Source organism: Accipiter gentilis, chromosome Z, assembly GCF_929443795.1.
Source record: "Accipiter gentilis chromosome Z, bAccGen1.1, whole genome shotgun sequence".
In the NCBI taxonomy this organism is placed as follows: domain Eukaryota; kingdom Metazoa; phylum Chordata; class Aves; order Accipitriformes; family Accipitridae; genus Astur; species Astur gentilis.
Window position 1 is genome coordinate 73,727,962 of NC_064919.1, and position 17,169 is coordinate 73,745,130.

Below are 17,169 nucleotides of genomic sequence, written 5' to 3' on the forward strand. Positions count from 1 at the left end.
GAGACATATTTTGTTTAAACCAAATTTTCTGGAAACAAAACTGTTCTAGTAAGACATTGTAATCTGAAAAAAAGGGGGGTTGTGATATCATTAATTACATTATTGGTTCTCTCCCTGTTTACTCTCATATAATTCACAGAAGTTCATTCCAAGTGACATATGGAGCTGACTTGCTCCTCTCTCTCTCTGCTTCTTTAATACTAATCAATGCTTTGAACCCCAGACAACAGCAACATATGCATCAAATGATGTAGCCAGAGCTATGCACTTCCTCTTCTCTCCCCCAGTCTGGGCCAGGGCTGCATCTGACCTTCTGATAGTCTATGCTAGAGCCTATCCAAGATCCCATGCCACTCTATGTACTGCATTTTTTTAATATATGAGCAAAAAAAGTTTAGAAACTTTTTGTCTGCTAGCTGAGGAGGATAGCCTGTAAATTAAAACAATGGCTGAAGCATTGCTATTATTGCCAGCAAAAGAAAAAAAAACAGTTGGTTAGAGCTTAGAGGTAAGAGTTCAGAATGGATTCCTGACTTGATGCCACCTCTCCTGAATTGGACTTCACTGTTACAGTCACCAGAGAATTACAATCTAGCTTTGTACTGAAAAAAATAAAACCAATATTGCAAAATTTTGGTTTGCTTACCCGGGACGGTCTCCCACAAACTCCAGTAACTCCAGATTTTTGATGCTTCTGCTTTGCTCCTGATTCTCACCGAGTGAGACATACACTCCAAAGGTAAATCTGAATCCCACATCCAATGAAGAGGCTTTCCTGATTTATCAAGTGTGACATTATGAAACTCCTACAAAGGCCAGTAAGGCAAAGTATTGAAAACACAGCAATGTATAAACACTTTGGAAGTACAATCAAAAGCAGTGTGAGAGAGAGAAAGCTCAAAGGACAAAAATGCTCTTGAAAAATGAAACTTTAAAATCCCACTTGCTACACATGATCTCGCACTAAGTAACTAAATAGTAGGTGAAGTAACTGCTTACAAATCTGTACTAGCAGTGAGGGAGTGACTGATGTGCTGGCAAGACTACTCGATTCTGAGAACAGAGCTGTGAGTCAGGCCCTGCTTCTCATGAAATTGATTCACTCTCAGAGACTTTTAGTGGGTTATTTGTGCCTGCTGTTACATGAGTAATAGCATACACAGATGCTGCTGCCTGCAAGTGCACCTTGTCTAATGCTCCACGTTACATATCCCTGGCTCTGAATTACAGCAGGAATCTGCACTGGCCAGTAAAGATTTATGCAGGTGATACCTCATTGTAGTTCTAAGGCACAGCATCTGAGGTCAGTACTACCATCAGTGGCAGGCAGAGTAGGAACGTATCTGCTGATTTCCCCAAAATGATTGACTGCTATAATACACACATCTAAGAAACATGAAAAAATATGTCCAAAACTGCTAGAGCTCCATGAAAGTAATAGAAGGACAGCCTAAAATGTAAAATGGAGTTCAAAAATCATGAAAGCTAAATGCTCTGTAATTTGGCAACTATTTTTATATTGAATTATATAAATGCAGACAAACAACAAAAAACATAAATGTTCTGCTGCTTTCTAAGAGAAGATATCCTACAAATTTCCTTCAGCATGTACTACTAAGGCCCACTTGGGCATTGAATGACCTGCACCAATACACGGCACAGCAACTCAAACTAACCAGGGTACCATGTAGTCAGACAGACAGACAGACAGATGAAAATGTACCCCAGCTGTGAATCTCCCCTCACATGAGAGCCCGTAAGAAGCAGGAAAAAATGGCTCAAAAAAGTCTATTAATCACCTGTAATTATGAATACATTTTAGAATACAATATATATTTCAGTACTTAAATCAACCATACTAGATTTTCAGCATATAGATCTGTGCTGCTTGTATGAGCTGTACCAGAGCCCTGGCTCACACTGACAACTACAGAACTGGTCTCCATTACCACTTTCCTTCAGCAACACCTGCACTTTCATAATACCACCACTCTGAGAAAAACTCTGCAGCAGTTTACAATGTAATTTCTCAGTTACAGCACTGAGGAATGTAGTCACTGCTTTGGAAGTTATATAGACTGTCCATGCTTTGGTACGAGCAGACTCACAGTTTCTTTGTTGGTACAGATTCTTCAGAAAAACATAGAAGCAAATACATTGCTGTGTGATAGTGACATCCAAAATACCCTGTTTGTTTTCCTTGTCATGTTTATTATGAGTAACAGAACAGACTACATCCTTGGATTTGAAAACCTCTTTCTCTTTTCCAGCAAGTTAGTAAGAGTTTGTTGGAAGGGTACTCCCAAAAAACCCACTTAATTGTTTGTAGCTGTATGTACCCAGTTTCTGATTTCAGGGTTAGATCTAGTCATGGGGTGTTAAAAATCCTACCCCATGTATCAAAGTGGTCAAAATCTTCTGAACTGCATAGATCTCATCTGCAGTGAAGATGTGGTTCTTCAAACTCAGAGAAAAAATAGTACCATTTTGGCTGAGCAGAGTAAGCTGTGATTCTTAACAGTGCCCATCTTATTTTATTGACTTCTGGTTTCAGAAAAAATAAGCCCTTCTCCACTTTATGTGCTTTCTCACAAATAGCAGCTTTAAATGAGCTAGAGCAGTTTTCCAGTCTGACTGATTTTTAACATGTGCATTTCATATTTTTCCATAGTTCAATCAGCAGATGACTCATAATAGGTTATGATATCCCTAAAACATGCCTTAGTTCCCAAAAGATTTTGTCAGATCCAAAGGAAAGGAAATTTTCTTTGGAAACAAAAGTTCTCACACTGAAGTCACAAACTGGGGAAAACATCAGGAGCAGGCCTAAGCCTATGATTTGTGTGATCTCCACCTCTTCAGAAAATTTGGCTGATTTAGGTGTTAAGGAAAACTAGCAGGATAGGGACTTTGCAAAAGAGACATCACTACTTCTTACTTAACTGGAAGAGCTAGACATAAGGTAACTGCTAACAGGTCCAAGCACAGGGCTTAAAAGGCTTTGCTCACACTGAGACTATCGTATGGTTCATAAGGTGAGAGGAGCTGCAGCAACATGACTCATGCTCAATTAGTCCCCAGTGGCAGGTAGTAATCATGCTCCAGAAAAGACTGCCTTTAGGAACAATGGAAGGGAAGGGATGATTCTGGGAGGCCACTTAAGGGATGTGCACCCTGGAAGGGAAACAGAGACCTTCAAAATCAGATGTCCTAAGTCTGCCCACCACAATCCCTCAATAAGGGTGTGCAAGGCCTATCTACATTCTGCACAGGTGGAAATGACTTATTCATCTGAGACAGTATTTTTTTTGCACAAAAACTGGGCATAACATTACATCAAGTCTTGCACCTAGTGAAATACTGAGGTATTTCTAGTACAGTTTTGTAAATATTATGTTGTAAGTTGTAAAACTATACAGTAAAGCTATCTGCATATGTATCTGAACATTTGATTTTCTGTTAGCTTCCTTTGTATTGTAAATAACTAATATACCTTTTTTAAAAATACACTTACTGTCCACACAGTAGTATTTTCATGTGTTTGACAGACTTGTATTTCAAAAGACATTGCCAGCTCACTATCATGTGCTGACTTGCCAACATCCCATTCCACCAGCAGCCGCTGAAGAGCTAAATCCTTGGAAACATTAAGGTACATTACTGGAAACACAATGGATTCTGTGAGTACAAAAAGGACACAAAAATATTAACATTCAGCTGCGTTACAATGCAGATCTGAAACAACAGTAGTTAGAGGTAAGATAGGTTCCACACCAGACAGTTCTGAAGGGAAAAAAAAGAAAGTGATCGAGACGCATGCTGTTGGTATCGAAAGCAAAGATAATCTTTCATCTTAAGGCATCAGCAGGCTAGAATGAGGTTCCTGAATCTAGTCAATAGCCCCCCCACCATGACATTGGGTATGTTATTTACTTTCTTTATGCCCTCAATTTACTAGCTACTTTATGGGAATATTGATCCATCCCGATAGTCTTATGAAGAGGGGATAACATAATGTGTTAACAGGGAATGAATCCCAAGAAATCCCAACCCCCAGCAAGCTTTCTTATCATTGGGGCAGAAAATCCAGGCTCAATTTTGCTCTCTGACCTAAAAAAGATTAAATTAGTTAATGCAAATTAAGTATTTGAACAGGATAGGTTAAGAGTTTCCCTCCAGTAGCTAGCTCAGAAGGTAGTCTAGTATTAGGCACATTCCTGGTTGCTCTACACATTGCTTAGGTACTTTAGTCAGGGGTGTGGATTCTTCTACTGGAATTAGACACCTAGTTATAATGGCAGCTCCATCCCTTTGTGGGTCTGGAGTTAATTCTCAGAATAAAATGAAGTTTAAAAGTCAGACTGAAGTCCCTTTTGGTATCAGGAAAGGAAAGGCTCCTTAAGAAGACTAGCCTGCTGAAAACTACAGATCACTCTATGAATGGTCCCTCTTTTTAGATGTTTTCTCTGTCACCTCTCCCCCAAAAACCTAACTCTTGGAAGAAACGAAATATGGTGCTCATTGATCTGTATCTTCTCTCCTTCCTGAAAAATAACAAACAACAACAAAAAACCCTAAACTTAATCTGGTTGATAAGGAAGTCAGGGAACTGAAATGGCCAAATAACTAAGATTTTTCTTTTGCCACAGTTGCTTTCCAACATGCTTCTGCTTGTAACAAATGACACGGTCAGAATGCTTATACTGACCAGGACACAGAAAACAAATCACAGAAATAACTGTATGTTTTAATAAAACAGAACTCATTCTGGGCATTCCTGCCCCACTATAGCCACAGTCTTCAGGGACATATGCTGAACTGAAAGACTTCAGCATCTCCTTCTCACAAAAATGCCACCTCCAGACATTTCTCCCGGATGTGCTTCACACACTGACCTAATGATTATCTGAGATTTTTACAGAATATTACTGGCAGAAACACAAAATAACAGTAAATTCAGGAAATTTAGTTTGAGAATCTACATTTTGATAGATGCTTCTGGCAGCAGTCAGATATCCAAGCCATTTTGTAGTTTACATTGTGGTGCCTGCTCTGCACTAACTTCTGCACAGCAGTTTCCCTATGTATGGACCTTTACATTAACTGTAGGAAAGTAAAGGCTCAAGAGAAGCAGCAGTTATAACAATCCCTGATCAAAGGAAGTAGATAATACTTTATAAGCATATTTATTAATTACAAGAATACAGACACTGACACAGCTTAGCTGTTTATACAAGACCAGCCTATAAAGAATAAATGGAAGAAAGTAAATATTGTACCATTAGTAATAACTTATAAAAAACTGCTGAAAGAAAGGATTGTTTCTCTTTTGCAAATCATCTACAGATTCTGTTGGTATATTTTTAATCCATTCCATTTTGAAAAGTAGTGGAAGTCAAAGCAAAATGAAAAACGTATGCTTTCAATCTAGAGGAAACTACTGGCATAGGCTTATTCAGATATACTTGGAGGCAGAAATTAAGGTTTTAGTGTTCAAATGCTTGGTCTCAGAAACAGGATTGTGGTATCCTGAAAAAGTTTTTCAGAAGAAGTACACACACACATATTGCACACTGCCTTTGATCAAATCTTACTGCAGCCTTAATATATACTTACTGGAAAAAGATGAACGTGTAAATTACATGAAAGCAGAATTTGACAGCATTAGTGTCTTCTGTAAGGTAAAAGCAATCAAATCTCATCCCTTTTCTCACCATGGAGAGTATTTTCACCTGCCACATTTAAATAACTTGACAAAAAACCCAAAGGTCTTATTAGTTTCTGGTTTTTCTCCATCTGTACGAGTGTCCCTCCACTATCTCCTTTTAGTTAGATGACGTATCACTTCAGACCTCACACAGTTTTGTTCCTTGGAGCCTGACATAAGACAGTCTAGATCACCAGTCAGGGCTTATACACAGTACCAAACAAACAAAAGAAATAATTTAGTCAAGGATATATCCAAGATCTTGAAGACCACTGAGTTACAATGTGGGACTTAAAGACTTTTTTAGTATAATTTACACATGTAGAAGTATTGGTAGCATTCACGGTTATTATATTCCCCTCCTAGCAAAGTTAAATAATCAAGGCATCTTAAGACTTGTTTTAACTTGAAGGCTAACTCAAAACCATATGAATAGCTTTATGATTAACAACAGAGACTGATTTTATTCCTGAACAGCTGCATGTGAAAACAAGTGACCAAGTTACTGTAATGCAATAAGTGTTTGGACTTGCCTGCATTACAAAGTTTTGCTACTTTAGGGGCACTGGTAACACTGAGGAACTGGCACCTTGGGTGAATGGAATGTGAACATATGAATTTCAAGGTTGAAGAGAGGCAAAAAAAGTCTGAAACAGACATATTATCCCCTTCAGCATGATAACAACTACATTTATATAAAATAAACCCACCCCTCTCCCTCCTTCACCGACTTAATGAAAGCAATACAACTTCTATAATGCAGACTATAGTCCGATAAGTTCTGCCTTCTTAATAGTGGTCACAAGAAGTCCATTAAAAATATGAATTCTTTTTTTTTTTCTTTTAATAGAGTCATGCCCAATGCTATTGCCAGCAGCAAGTGCACAAGCAGTAATTTTACCTTAAAATACACAGACTTCTGGAAAGTTATTCTTCTAGTCAACTTTTTTGCCTCCAAATATGCATATTTATTTTTTTTCTTTGTATTGGATACACATGTGAAGTGTAAGAAATAAAAATCTGATCCTGGAATCTTGTGGCACAATCAGAAAAGAGCAAACAGAAGTGCTAAAGTTTTCGTAGATGAGACAAACAAAAAAGAGGAAGTGAAGGGAAGAGGTAGAAAAGCATAAAAGTTGTCAAAGAGGAAATAAATTATTTGAAGATGACAGAGTACAGACCAAAAACACATGAGACAGAGGGGGAGAAGATAAGTAAATACACTCGAGCTTCACATCATTGCAAGTTATCTCTTCAACAGGCAGTTTGCAAAATGGCAAAACTGATGCTGTTACAAAAGGTAATTATACAAGTTGCTTCATCAGCTTACCAAAGGCAATCATTTGATTAAGTGTGTAATATGTTGCTTAATCACAGCAGACTTACAAATGAGCAAGTCTGAAGCTTCAGTTGCTGTAGATTGTTTCCAAATAAAAAAGCAAATGTTCAGACATTTACCTTGTTGTGAGTATGTAGCGTCACAAGTCCTCAGGGGGAGCAATACTGCCAGAACCATGAAGGGATTCATCATTCATCCACCTTTTCCTGCACAAGACTTACCAGGAAAGAAGAAATTTCTATTTATTTGGGTTTTTTTACAAGAAATGCTTGCCAGACAATAGTCCAATTAATATTACTGTATTTAAGAATGAATAAATAAAAACCCAACCACACAGACTCCAGACAGTTTAAGAGAAATTCAGGAAGAATGGACAAAAAAAAGATAAAGAATGAAAAAAACCTCTTTTTTTAGGACCTGGTTATAGCATAGGGAAAAATACACCACACTCGATAAGTTCAATTTAACCTAAATGAATAAAACAGACAATAACTTTAAAGTTTTCCCACTACTTATTTCTGAGGAACATTAAAACAAAAGTTTGTCCTGATATATGTTGGCTTTCCTCCTGCACAAGTAACAAGATATCCGTCCTAACAAAGGAAAAAAAAAAAAGAAAAAAAAAGGCATGAAAAGTGCAAAAGGCCTTGTGGTTTCTACTCCACCTAGAGCCTGACTGATGAATGCAGCCGACTTCGGCAAGCATGGTCTTCCCCTTTGCCAGCACCAGGACACTATATGGAGGGCTTTAGTTAAGACTGGAGTTGAAATACACGTGTCAGTGTATGAGCAAGTTCCATTCCTAGGAGGACCATCATCTCAAGCACCACACAGCTATCTAGCATTCCTTTTATAGCTTTTACACTCACATTGTCACAGGATGAAACTCCGTCGACTTGCACAGCCCAGTCCTGGGGGGACGGATCTTATGTCAGATCTCACAAGGCATGAATCACCTGCAAACTCGCCTGTGTAGAAGGGAGAGGTAAACATTCAGCAGCAGTGTGGTTAAAAGCACCCGGGCACAGAGGGTACAGGAGTCCAAACAACAGGAACAGGACTATGGACAACAGCTATCTTTAACTTTCAGTTTCCACTTTTCACGTTTGTGGAGCTGTGTAGAATACTGATAAAGAGAGTCTTCAACTGCTGCTTCCATAATAGAAGTTGAAACTGCTCAGTCAGGATAACCAGGATGACCTTCTGTCCCCACTAAAGCCAAGGACAGGACATTTACTGATTTCAGAAAGGCCAGGAATTCACTCCACAACTTCTTCCCAGCACAAACGCTCCAATTTTAATACCTCAGAGCTACATACACTTAAGTTTAGTGACCCTGCCTTAGATTCATTGGTTTTGAGAAGCTCTGAATTTCTCCAAAGAATCAAAAGAAAAGATATCACACACACACCCCTTTTTTTTTACCATGTTTCTAAAGGTCACATGGAAAATGCATGCAGCACTGCAACCCAGGGCTTAACACCCACAAGCACCCTTGCTGCAGTGTGCCCCAACTTTTTCCTTGTGAGCACAAATGCTTAACATGGAGGTCCCCATATTTAAAAGGTGAGTGTTGCCTTGCCTGATGTATAGGCTTCTGTGTTCTTTCTTGCCATTATACCGATACCCTCAAAAGTATTTGGACAACACTAAAGAATCTAAATATTTTTGACAACCTAGGCCTAATTCACAAGCAAATAATATACTGTTCCATGCACTTATTTAGGGAAATGTGCTTCTTTATGGATTTTCTAAGTTTACAATTTTTTTATCACCTGATCAAATTTAATATCTGAAAGGAAAAATAATTTGATATGGTTTTTTCCAGAATAAACACAATAGAATGGCTCTTTGTTATAGACCAGTGAGTAGGAAGTGACACAAAAAGAAGTCTTTCCAAGACAGATTGTGTTAAAACTTCTAGTAACTCTTCAGTAGGTTGTTATTCTTTTGAATTATATGAAATTAATATTGATACACACATCCAAATCTTGCATGCCCTCTTTCAGAAAAAAAAAAGAAAACTGCGTTTAAGGTCAAGGGAATTGACTCTCTGCTCTAAGACCAATTTAATACAAGGGGTGTCAGTTTGGTTCAGTGGCATGACTCCTGACTTAATTATATCACCATGATGAAAACCTGGCCCCACAGGACTCCTGATCTCCTGATTTTGTAAACATCTCTGGGGTTGGACAGAAAACTATTTGCCCTATTTGTTACATAGCACTTAAAACCAACATTAAATATAGCAGCAAATTATTGTGGAAGTCATGACATATTAGACTATTTGTTTAAATTAATTCCTAAATGGAAAACAAATCCAAACTCTTTTTTGCTCTTAAGAGGCATTCTCAAATATTGTATTTAAACAAATGTCTAATTTAAGTATCTCTCTCCAGTCATTTACACTGTCAGTTCACTAATGACACAGCCTAGATCACTTTTATTGATGCATAGTACAAATGCTGTATGCTACTAAAGGGCAGTGTAATATAATAAATGACCATCAGAATATAAACATGCTTTGGACAGCTACAATGCCTTTCATCTGTTCAGTATGTTAATAATCTAGTTTAATGCTGTATAGTAAATTGTGATAATATGTATCACAACTGTATCAAACCAGTTTTAATGGGAAAAGTTCTTGAATTCTCTAACAAAAGAAAATATGAAGTAAATTTAAATAAATGTAACACTAGTCAAGAAAAAAGAAATACAGTCCTTAATATATGACTTAAATCATCTTTATGCAGAAACTTCTGCCTATGACTATCAAATTAATCACATACAGTAATTACTACTAACTAATGTCAAGCACTTATTCTGCATTATCAATAATTAAGTACTTTATAAAATCATCATTTAATAATCTGTGTCTTGGTTACAAAGATTAAAAGAGACTCAAAACAGTTGCACAAAATACATTATCAATTTCATTTAAAAAAACCCAACATTATGATAATAGATTATCTATGACCTTGCCAAAAGTGCAAATAATTGAACAACAAAGGGAATGAAGACAGGAAGCCAGGGAAGGTTTTTAGACATCTAAATAATTCATCACCCTGAAAGAGGCAAAGTACTACCTCTGAGAAATAAGAAGCAATTACCAAATGCCACAAGAAAAATGACAATCATGGCCATTGTTCTGGTGAATAGCTTGGTTTAGATTTGCCAGTCTGAAAAGATATGAATACCGCACTAGTATGGCACAGTTCTTCATCTGAGAATGAATCACTGCTGACTCTTTTTTTAAGCCTAAGATAAGTCATGTTTTGTCATCATCCTCCAACCTGGAATGACCGTGTGCTTTGTTTCCATAAATTGCAGGTAAGAACAGGAATAGGCTCTCGTGCCAGTGGTTTTGAATGTGGACTGCAGACACATAATTTGAATACTTTCTCCTTTCTGATTACTTTTGTCATTAAGATAATTTTGCAATGGCATTTCTCTAGTCTATCACAGAATCACAGAGCAGTTTGTCCAACTGAGTTTTGAGGAACTCCACAGATGGAGATTCCACAGCTTCTCTGGGCAACTTGTTCCAGTGCTTAACCATCTTCACTGTGCAGGTTTTTTCTCCCTATATTCATATATTCATTTTTCTTCTTACATTCATATAAGCAGAAAATCTTGGTTTAGTCTCCTTATATTCATCTATTCATTTTTCTCCTTATATTTTCTTTGCTACAATTTGCATCCATTTCCTCTTGCCCTTTTGCTGTACACCTGTGCAAAAAGCTTAGCTCTGTCTTCTCAGTAACTTCCTATTTGTTAGGCAAGGTCTGCAGTTAGAGCTGCTCTTACTTTTCTCAGTGCTAAGCAAACTCAACTCCTTCAGTGACTCCTACATGTGCTCCAGTCTCCAAGGCCTCCTGGTGTCTCTCTGCCAGACTCAGCCCAGTCTGTCAGTCTTCTTTGTATTGTGAGCCCCAGTCTGGACACAGTAATTTAGATATGGCCTCATAAGTGCCAAATAGAAGGAAATAATCACCATCCTAAACTCTAATTCTTTGCCATCATTAACACCAGCTACAGGTCTAATTTCTATGATGAATCTGGTAACGGGAACACATAAAATGGTGGATAATACTAAGCCATAAGTTGAGGATGATTGAGCACAAGATTATGTCAGAGCTATAGAAGTCAGCTGAGCAAGGTATTTTTCATTTTACACTATATTCTTCCCCCTTCTAAAAATTCAACATCTATGGGGGAAATAAAGCAAACTTGCTTTGTCTTGCCAGGCTGTAGCCTGAGTCACTGATAGATTTTTTTAACTCATGAATATATAGTCTACTTGCAATTCTTCCTCTTGGAAGAACGTAACCTGGGGTGTAACTAATCAGATAGAAATGGATTCAAGACTCCCCAGCCTAACTTGAAATTAATCAGTACCGATAGATACATCAATAGAACAGAAGCCTTTTGGAAACCCAGTGGCAACTGCAATAGCATTCAACAGCAACAGGAATTATTCAGAGACCTGACAATTAAAGAGCAATCACTCAAGAAATGAAGACAGCACAGGAGTGAATTACCTTGGGAAGAGATGAGATCTCCTTCAGTAGGCAGTCTGCAAATGATCTAGATAAATATTTCCAGGTAAACTATTTCTCCTTCAGAGCAAGAAGCTGGCTTAGATGATCCCCAAAGTCCCATCCAGGCCAATGATTTTGTGATGCCATGGATGACAGGAAGAAGAAATTCCCATTATTCATCTGGTAAACAAGCTTAAGATAAACATCATCAAAGGCATTACAGCACCAAAATTCATCTGAAACCTCTTTCAAGATCAGTTTTATAGTATTCAGGAGTTATTGGTGGGGAAGTGGAGCTGTATGGTGCACATACTGCTGCAGTACCTGGGACACCCATGTGTGTAAGAAAAGGAGGCCCCTGCTATGAACGTCTAGTATTAGTTGACCACAGAGTCAATCTGTTTTGTATCAATCTTCCTAAAGCTGCATATTTCAAATCATACTTCATACAACTTTTGTTTCTCAGTCCTCTTTGCCTTGCTTATTTAAAACAGCTGCCTGTCACAACCCACATCCTCAAATGAACCAGAGCCTGCACACAGGCTGGGAAAAGAAATGTTTTCAGCTGCTAGGATCCAGAAAACTTCATCTATTTAAAGGAGAGTATTACGTAGGGACACTAAATCATAAATACTATTGATAAAAGAAATTTTCTAAACCAGACATGGAAGACAACTGTCAGCAAGGCAAATGCAGCACTGATACTACTTTGGATTTATATCACATTTTTCACCCTATGTTCTTATTCCCTCTACTTTTTAGACAGACAGGCTGAGGGTGGGAATCACAATTCAAGCTCATACCACGGTGGGAATCACAATTCAAGCTCATACCATGCAGTACCAGGTCACTAACAAAACTGATGTGTTTAGTGCCAAAACTTAATAAACTCCTTCCATGGCCGCCAAAGAGAAAGAGGCACCCCCAGAAAGTAAGCCAGACCATAGGTAGACTAACTCATCTTCCAGAGGTGGTTTTTTTCCTCTTAAACAGCTAACTAGGTGGGTGCCAAAATGAGCTAGAATGCCTGGGCACTACAGTGTGCCTCCGCTCTCATGATTCCTGCAATTCCCAACATGATATCCCTTGCAAAATCAACAGTGCAGAGCTGATAACCGACTGAGAGGGAGCCGTGTCAAGCCATCAGAAACCTATCGAGTGTTGGTAAAATAGCATCTGCCAAAACATCCTACAATTAAATAGATCCCTCTTCAATATAAACATCACACTGTTTACAGACAATTTAATTTGCAACAATTCTGAAAAAAATGAATAGCTGAGACACCAAATTCTAAAGCGGATGAACCCTTTCTTTAGTCCTTGTAGTCAGGCTTTCTTCTCCCAGGCAATTTTAAACATGGTTTCAATTACACTTAGCACACAAAATACATCTGTGTGTAAGACACTGAAAGCTCCTAATAAGCCTTTGTGATTTAATGGGTGAGCAGCAAGTTTAAAGCTGGACATGGAAAAAAATAATTTCTGTAATTAAGGTCTGATAGGCATATAACCATTTGATCACTTAGGGATAACTTTATCTCCTGGTGGGGTTTTTGTTTTTTTTTTTTATAAATAGAAAGCTCTTTGATGCATGCTGTTCATTTTCTAAAGAGCTTTGCCAAAACAGGAAAGCATTATATACTTCATGGTCCCATGAAGGCTGGAATCCAAACAAAAAAGCAAATAAATAATGAAAAAAATGGGGTCTAAAAACGTAAAGCACTCAACAAACTGTGTAAGACTACTCCTGCCCCATCAGAAAGCAAATGCTAACAATTGTAGGGAAGGAATCACATAACATGGTGGCATGACTCATACCAACAGGAAGAATAATTTTACCATGTTTTTCAGGCAATATCTACTTGCAACACTGTTAGCATCTGGTTTACTCTGTTGGACTAGGGACTGGTCCAGGCATGCAATATTTAGATAAAAAGACAGAAAAAAAATGATTATACAAAAAAATCAGTCAAACTCCAAGAATGCAGGAACCACACTGGAATTCATGATGTTTCCTCGCTTACTCCAACGGTTTTGAGATTAAAGAACAGATTTCAAGTACTTAAGAGAAAGCAGCAGTATGATGCTGGATTAAAGGTCTGGGCTTGCACTTCTGAGCAAGTCCACACCTCGCAGTAGCAGGAACGGGAGATGTTAAAACTAAACCTAATCATCTGGCGGGAGCAGCATCCTCATCCTGCGACGCACCGCACTTCACCTCACCTCACCTCAGTAATTTTCACTCAGGTCAATCCAGCAGCTTTTAAGCAGTGACATCTTGAAAGCAGATACGGCTGGGGGGGTCGCAAACCGCGTTAAAATCAACGGTAAGTGGCGGTGCTGCCGGGGCGACCTGTTTTCTGGAGGACGAGGGCAGCTCGATGGACGGCGGTGCCGGGGCGCCGGCTCCCCTCCCGCACCCGCCGTGCCCAGGGGCGCCTGGAAAAACGGGGGTTAAAGGGCAGGCAAAGGGCGAAGAGGGCTTAACGGGCACGGGAAGGACTAAACTTCGAAGCAAAAACTCCACAAAGCGTTTCACGGCCGGCGCCGGGGATTCTCCTCAGCGGGGCAGGCGGAGCTCCTCTCAGCGAGGGCGGCCATCGGGACCCCCCGGCGGGAGGAGAGGGCGAGGGGGGACCCCTGGGGCAACGAAGGGCTGCCGCCACAGCGAGAGGCCGGCGTCACTCACCTGCAGCCGCCGAGCAGCTCCCTCAGGAACGAGGCGGCGGGGAAGACAAGACCCCGGCCGGGGGCAGCGGTTGGCGCCGGCTCCCGCCGGTCAGTGCTGGGAAGAGCCGCGGCGCGGCCGTGCTGGTCCCCCGCCCCGCTCCGGGCAGGGCGGCGCCTTCTCCCACCTCACGGAGGCCGGGTGAGCAGCGCCTCGGGAATTTCCCCCCCACCACCACCGCCGCCGCCGCCGCCGCCGACGACGACTCCGGGAAGCGCGGCCGGTTGCTTTGGCTGCCCTCCCAAAAGCAGGGCGTGGGCCGGCCCGCCTCCCTCCCGCAGCGCCTGCCGCCATCTGCCCCTTCCCTGAGGGAGCCGGCGCCCGCGGAGGAGAGGCCCGGCGGCGGAGGCCGGGCAGCCGCGGTGCCCCCAGGGCGAGGAGGGGCTGCCAGGCCTGGGGTGGGCCGGGGACAGGGGCCGACCCCGGGGTGGCCGAGCAAGGAGAGGGGGACAGGCAGGATTAGCCTGAGAGGACGGCGAGGAGCAGAGAACAGACGCTTTGCTCAAATGGACGCTTTCCCGATCGTCCCGGCCCCGAGCTGGTCAGAAACTAAACCGCACGTAGGAGCGATGTCTTCAAGACCCCCGTGCCTCTGGTGCCACGGCCGCAGGGCTCCTGCGTCTCCTCGGTCTGGCTCCGGGGGACGGGGACAGCCGGTCCGGCCACCAAGGCAGGCGAGGCGAGGAGGTGGCCTGGTGCTTGCGGCAGGGCTTGGGGTCGAGGCCATGACCCGTCTGGTGCTGCACCGCTGTCTGGCCTGCAGCTAGCTGCCTGACGAAATCCCACTCAGAATCCCCTTTAAGGAAGGTTGTGGCTCACCGAGTCCAACTCTCCGCTGCCAAAACCATAGGACCGTAAGGCAGGAAGGGAGACCAGGAGTTCACCGAGTCTCTTGCCCTGCCCTTCAGCTGTGGGTCCCCATCTGACAGGCCTCGGTAAGACATTCAGAGAGGTACGGTGTGCCACAAGCTGCCTCGGTTACTGCTCCCATCAGAAGACGTAGCCATGAGATAGTTTTGTTTAAACCTGATACTTTTCAGGGTGTTCGTGGTGAAGGTTTCTCCAGGTTGTTGCACTTTTACGTAAAAGAGGTCTCCTGCCACTTTACTTTCTTTTTCCTAAGCTACGTTTGTAGGTTAAATGTAACGTACTGATTAAGACCCTGTTTTCCTTGCTCTCCTTTGGATTGTCTCAAATTCTCAAAGCTTTGTTGCTTTTCCTCAGAGGAATGTATTCAAGGTATTAACTAGTACCCAAAAACCTAACAAGTTATTGAATAATGTCTATAAGGAATTTTCATGAGTGGTCAGAAAGTGTTTCAAAAAGCAAGTTACCAGCTTGCTCGTGTTTGAGGTGGGAAAACTGAAATAGAAAGAAAAGAACAAAGGTAAATCCACAAAAGAACTTGGGACTGCAATGTGTTGAGTGTCACAATGTCTACAGAATTCAGAGTCCCAAGTTAGGTGCCAAAGTTCTTTATATACCAAATCATAGCAATGTGGTTTGGAAAGACCTAGAGAAGAAGACATCCAATCCAACCTGAGACCTTCTTTCTCTGTAACCACAGCCCTGAATTTCACCCCACCTCTCCTAGGTGCTTAGTTGTCTGTTTACATATATCCAAAGACCAGCTCTGATATGGCACAGCTGCATAACCTTGATCCAGACTGCTATGAGAGAACTGTGAGAACATCTGCAGAGACATAAGAAAGATGAAAGTGCAGACAGGAGCAGGGCTGTGGACATGAGATTGTTGGTAATTCAAGGATTTCAGAGGGAAAGTACCAGCATGAAAAAGTGTAAAATCCTAAAGGGAAAAATCACCTGGGGAAGCCTGGTCAAAGTAGCCAGTCTCACTGGAGACTAGCTGGGAATCATTGCGTCATGTTATCCACATTGATAGAGCTGGTGGAAGATGACAACTTGGCGATGCTGGGAATCCTTTCCAGAGAGCCATGGGAAGTGACCCTTCCCCTTTTGACTCATGCCTGCCTGCCCAGCAAAGACTTCTTGTGTAGCTTAATGTGAGTAGCAAGTATACTTTTGTTTACTTTAATAGCTCATTAAACCCTAGCTAGCTGTTCTGTGTGTTAGCTAGTAACTAACTGCTCTATTTTGATTTACGTGTATTCTTCTTGCAGAGTATCTGTGTCTGGCTAAAACTACCTGAATAAACTGACCAGGTGTGACGGATGCACTCAGCTTCTTAACCAAACTAGTGGTGGTTGGGTACAGGCTCCAAAGGACGTAAAGGCCTAAGTCATAACCAGGCCAAGGACTTCTCTAGTTCTAATCTGTTCTCTGGAAAACCACAAAGGGACACAGTGACACAGTGAGCATCGATGCATACTGCATAGGGGCTTGGAACACTGATCATGTAATTAACACATGAATAGCAGGTGGCTTTTCCCAGACTCATTTATCAAGGAACAATGAAAGTTGTGGGTACAAGGAGTCTCATGCATACCTTTCCCATTGCATGTAATTTGACTACAAGCCAACTGCTTTGTTCCATAAATACAACAGCCTAAGTGAGCTTTCTTTGAGCTCTCCCTGCTAAGCAGCTGGCTAGCTTGCTGCATGGTGATCTCCCCTTGAGCTGGGATGCCCCTCAAGGTTGCTCCTCCAGGCAGAGAGACCTCCCACCAACTGCAAATCTTTGGTAAGTGACTGATACCATGTATAACTCTGTATTACACTGCACTAAGATTTTTGTATTGGTAACTTTGATTCTGTCTTGGTAACTTTGATGAATCATTGTTGTATACTTTGTGCAGTAATAGAGTGAGCCTTGCCACTGAATTTTGTTATGCCATCTAATTTTGTTAAGTTGCACTCTTACAACATCATACTT

At 41.1% G+C, this 17,169-nt stretch overlaps 1 protein-coding gene across 8 annotated transcripts in view; it reads right to left on the reverse strand.

Moving 5' to 3' along the window:
* The window catches only part of OSMR (oncostatin M receptor), a 33,516-nt gene extending 19,007 nt beyond the window's left edge, over positions 1-14,509 (reverse strand). Inside the window, exons 1-7 of one of the 8 annotated variants that reach the window (XM_049794779.1) lie at positions 14,277-14,509; positions 13,816-14,026; positions 11,588-11,680; positions 7,916-8,014; positions 7,166-7,262; positions 3,515-3,678; positions 647-806 (exon numbers count right to left, since the gene is read on the reverse strand). In XM_049794779.1, coding sequence (XP_049650736.1) covers positions 647-806; positions 3,515-3,678; positions 7,166-7,238 — 397 coding nt within the window. In that variant the 5' untranslated portion in view covers positions 7,239-7,262; positions 7,916-8,014; positions 11,588-11,680; positions 13,816-14,026; positions 14,277-14,509. Of the gene's footprint in view, positions 1-646; positions 807-3,514; positions 3,679-7,165; positions 7,263-7,915; positions 8,015-11,587; positions 11,780-13,426; positions 13,795-13,815; positions 14,253-14,276 lie in introns of those variants that run through there. The other 7 variants (XM_049794781.1, XM_049794780.1, XM_049794778.1 and 4 more) reach the window with 7 other exon arrangements.
* Between the last annotated feature and the right edge of the window lie 2,660 nt (positions 14,510-17,169).